Source organism: Pseudomyrmex gracilis, unplaced genomic scaffold, assembly GCF_002006095.1.
Source record: "Pseudomyrmex gracilis isolate BER0280 unplaced genomic scaffold, ASM200609v1 scaffold_920, whole genome shotgun sequence".
Lineage (NCBI taxonomy): Eukaryota > Metazoa > Arthropoda > Insecta > Hymenoptera > Formicidae > Pseudomyrmex > Pseudomyrmex gracilis.
The window spans coordinates 18629-21919 of record NW_018021504.1 but is presented as its reverse complement, the minus strand read 5'-3'; the positions used below and the strand labels follow the sequence as shown (position 1 = coordinate 21919).

General features: G+C 37.4%; 1 protein-coding gene across 2 annotated transcripts; it reads right to left on the bottom strand.

The window, feature by feature from the left end:
• Positions 1–492: 492 nt before the first annotated feature.
• On the bottom strand, positions 493–2196 carry LOC109861677 (odorant receptor 13a-like). Of its 2 annotated transcripts, none has more exons than XM_020441419.1 (4): positions 2144–2196; positions 1564–2038; positions 989–1219; positions 493–880 (listed from the first exon to the last, which is right to left on the bottom strand). In XM_020441419.1, the coding sequence occupies exons 2-4, from the start codon at positions 2030–2032 to the stop codon at positions 540–542; spliced, it is 1041 nt and encodes a 346-aa protein (XP_020297008.1). In that variant the 5' UTR covers positions 2033–2038; positions 2144–2196; the 3' UTR covers positions 493–539. The 2 variants fall into 2 exon arrangements, with proteins under 2 accessions (XP_020297008.1, XP_020297009.1); XM_020441420.1 differs by having other exon boundaries at positions 1630–2038.
• Positions 2197–3291: the final 1095 nt, after the last annotated feature.

Genomic DNA, 3291 nt, shown 5'->3' with positions numbered 1-3291 from the left:
TTTCCGCTGTCGGATTAAACGACATTTAAATTTGGACAGGCCGTAATTATAAATTATTCCCCCTGTCGGATTAACCGACATTTAGATTTGGACAGGCCGTAATTATAATTAATTTTCGCTGTCGGATTCAACGACATTTATATTTGGACAAGCCGTAATTATAATTAATTTCCGCTGTCGGATTCTACGACATTTATATTTGGACAAGCCGTAATTATAATTAATTTCCGCTGTCGGATTAAACGACATTTAGATTTGGTCGTGACGTGAGCCCGGCTAAAGGTCGGCGCTGATTGACTTGATTTATTCAATAATTACTCCTTTATTATATGTAATAGAAAAAAATGGTTTAGGACTTTTCGACTCAGTTTTACTCCTTCTACGTGCCTACGAGAGATTTTACATTAATTGTTTAACGCTTTGTATATTTTGGCAAATAATAACGTAATTAGCAATTTTTTTAAAACTATGTTTTTATATTGTTGTGTTTCTAGATATCCATTTGGTAGAAATTTTTGTTTAATTGCTTCGAGCGCGTTTTATGTCTCCACCATTACACGAAGGACGGACAAGTACGAAGCAGACGTTTTCAGAATGCTCATGTAGGTCGCCAGATCCATCACGATAAAATTTCCAGCTTGAAGTTTGATCGGGAGCTGAGTCCACATCATGATGAAGACCATGTTTCTCGCCAACTTCGCGGGAAGATTGTACCAGTCGCACTGATAAACGGACAGAGCGACTTCTTCCATCTGCGATTTCAAGTAATCACCGACGAAACTGTATACCGTCAGCTGCGCCAGAAAAGCGCTAAGCACCATGAAACTTTTCGACATCATGCCAAAATCGCCGGTTGTCATCGCAATAATAAATTGAAATCCTGCAACACAAAGAAAATCTGATTAACTTAAATATTTGTTGTATAACGTAAAAGATCTTCTTGTCAATGTGCGCGCAAACATAAATAAATATAAAATAATATAGTCACCCACTATACATATGAGCACGCTGCTGATAAAAAGTTGCACTATCAGCACAAAGCTAATTGCATCAGCGAGTTTCCTGGCCATTCTTATCAAATGATCGTGCCGTAAGATTAGCGCGTTAAAACGCTCGTAAACATTCGGACTCGCAACGTCGAAGTTGTTGAACTGGATCTTCAGAATTTTCAACTGGCCGCAAACGTGCAACGTAATGTGAAGGAACAGAGCATCGCTACCTTGAATTATCGCGATATTGAGAATATTTTGCAACCACGTGAATTGATGCATTTACGAATAAATCAAAATAAAATAAAATAAAAAATTTATAAAATATTCATTTTAAAAACTATTAAAAAAATATAAATATCAATAAAATTAAAATTATTTAATATTTATTTGCGTAAGCAGAAGAAATGCGCAAAAATGCGTATATGACGAGCAAAAAGTTGTTTATAATATATAATTAATTTAAATATAATTATACTACGAGAGAGAGAGAGAGAGAAAATTTTTTAGAGAGATATTAGTATTTTTAAATCTACCGATATGTTTTTAATTATTTTTTGTATCGCAAGCTTACCATGATTGCTAATGCACATAATAACGAGGTAGATGCACTCCAGCGCGAAAATGATCAGATACAAACCCGTCGAGATGTTAAAATGGGCCAAGGTGCACGTTGACGGAACGGCGTATCCCGCTCGATGGCCCCAGACGGATATGTTGAGATGAGCCTCCTCGCTGCTCACTTGCGCGTGTCCTACGATAAACACCGCCGAATCGACGTAAGAGATCAACAGGGCGATGATGCTGATTATTCGCCCGAAGAAGGCGTGTTTTCGCACGATAACGCGCTTCTCCTCGGTGTCCATCGCGCGATAATCGCTCATGGCGGAAGAATAATTGCACGTGAGATTGTCGGCGTACACGCGGAACCACACGATCTTCAACACGGCGAGAATGCCGCACGCGAAGAGCGTCAAAGCGTCGAGATTCGCGACCGCGCTGGTGCAATTGTAGTAGAGTTCGAGATACTGCACCACAACCATCACGCTCTGCACAGAAAACAGAAAAATTATTCATCGTGTCTTTAATTTTTTTTTTTACCGTCGCGTTGATATATCACGTCGAACAAACCCGTGCTATATACGTGAACTTACACGTTCACGGAACTTCGTACAAGCCGAACACGTGAGCGGTGGATAATTTTTTATTATTTTTTTTTTTTTTAAACGTACCAGTCCGCAGCTGGACACGATGTGACGCGCCAGAGCAAACTTGTTGTAATCCTGCAGGGGCCAACCACCTACGGGTACAGTTAAAAGTTTGATGGGAGTCATAGCGTACGCCACTTCGTCTTTCCAAGACATTGTTCACAGTCAAGTGGGGAACTAACGCTGCGCGCGTTAGCTGCTAATGCCGGTCCGTGTCCCGTAATTTCGGGTTCGATCGTCAGCGCGAAATTCGCGTTCTCATATCTTATTGAAGTCGCGTTTATTTTAATACTTACCGGCGCACTCCGCTATTTTTTTTTTTTCCGAACAGCGGTTGTTTAGAAAAATTGCCGTCGACAATTTCTCTCGTGAACCTAAAGTAGGTAGGGTAAAGAGCAAAAAAAAAAAAAAAAAGAGAAGGCTTTGGTGTTATTTCAAGAATATTGCTCCGAAATTGCTGTCGAAGTTGGCGGCTGCTTCTCTTGCTATTGCTACGACGTTTTCTCGGAAGGACGTATGTTTTCGTACAGAAAACGATCAGAGTCCGAGTTTCAAATTTTTCGCGCGTCCATTTCTGACGCGGCACGCACTCAACGCACTTTTCAGGAGTGTCCTTCTGTTCTTGCACCGAAAAAATTATATTCTCGTAAGTAGAAGATTTTATATTTAAAAAATCTTCTTAAAGATTTTAGATGATATTCTTCTGAAATTAAGAATATATTCTTTATTTAAGAATATATTCTTTATTTAAGAATATAGTTTTTTTCGATAGTGAGATATATATGTTTTTCTATAGAGGCTTTTTATATTCTAATCAATATTACTATTTAGAGGATTTTCCTCTTAAAATAAGAAATTCTTCTTGGCGCCTAGTTTAGTATAAAATATACTTAAAGTAAGTGGGATATCCTCAAAACAAGAATACAATTTTCTCGGTGTACGTGTATATATATATATAACATATATATATATATATACACCAAAAAAATTATATTCTTGTAAGTAGATTTTATACTTAAAAAATCTTCTTAAAGATTTTAGATGATATTCTTCTGAAATTAAGAATATATTTTTTATTTAAGAATATATTCTTA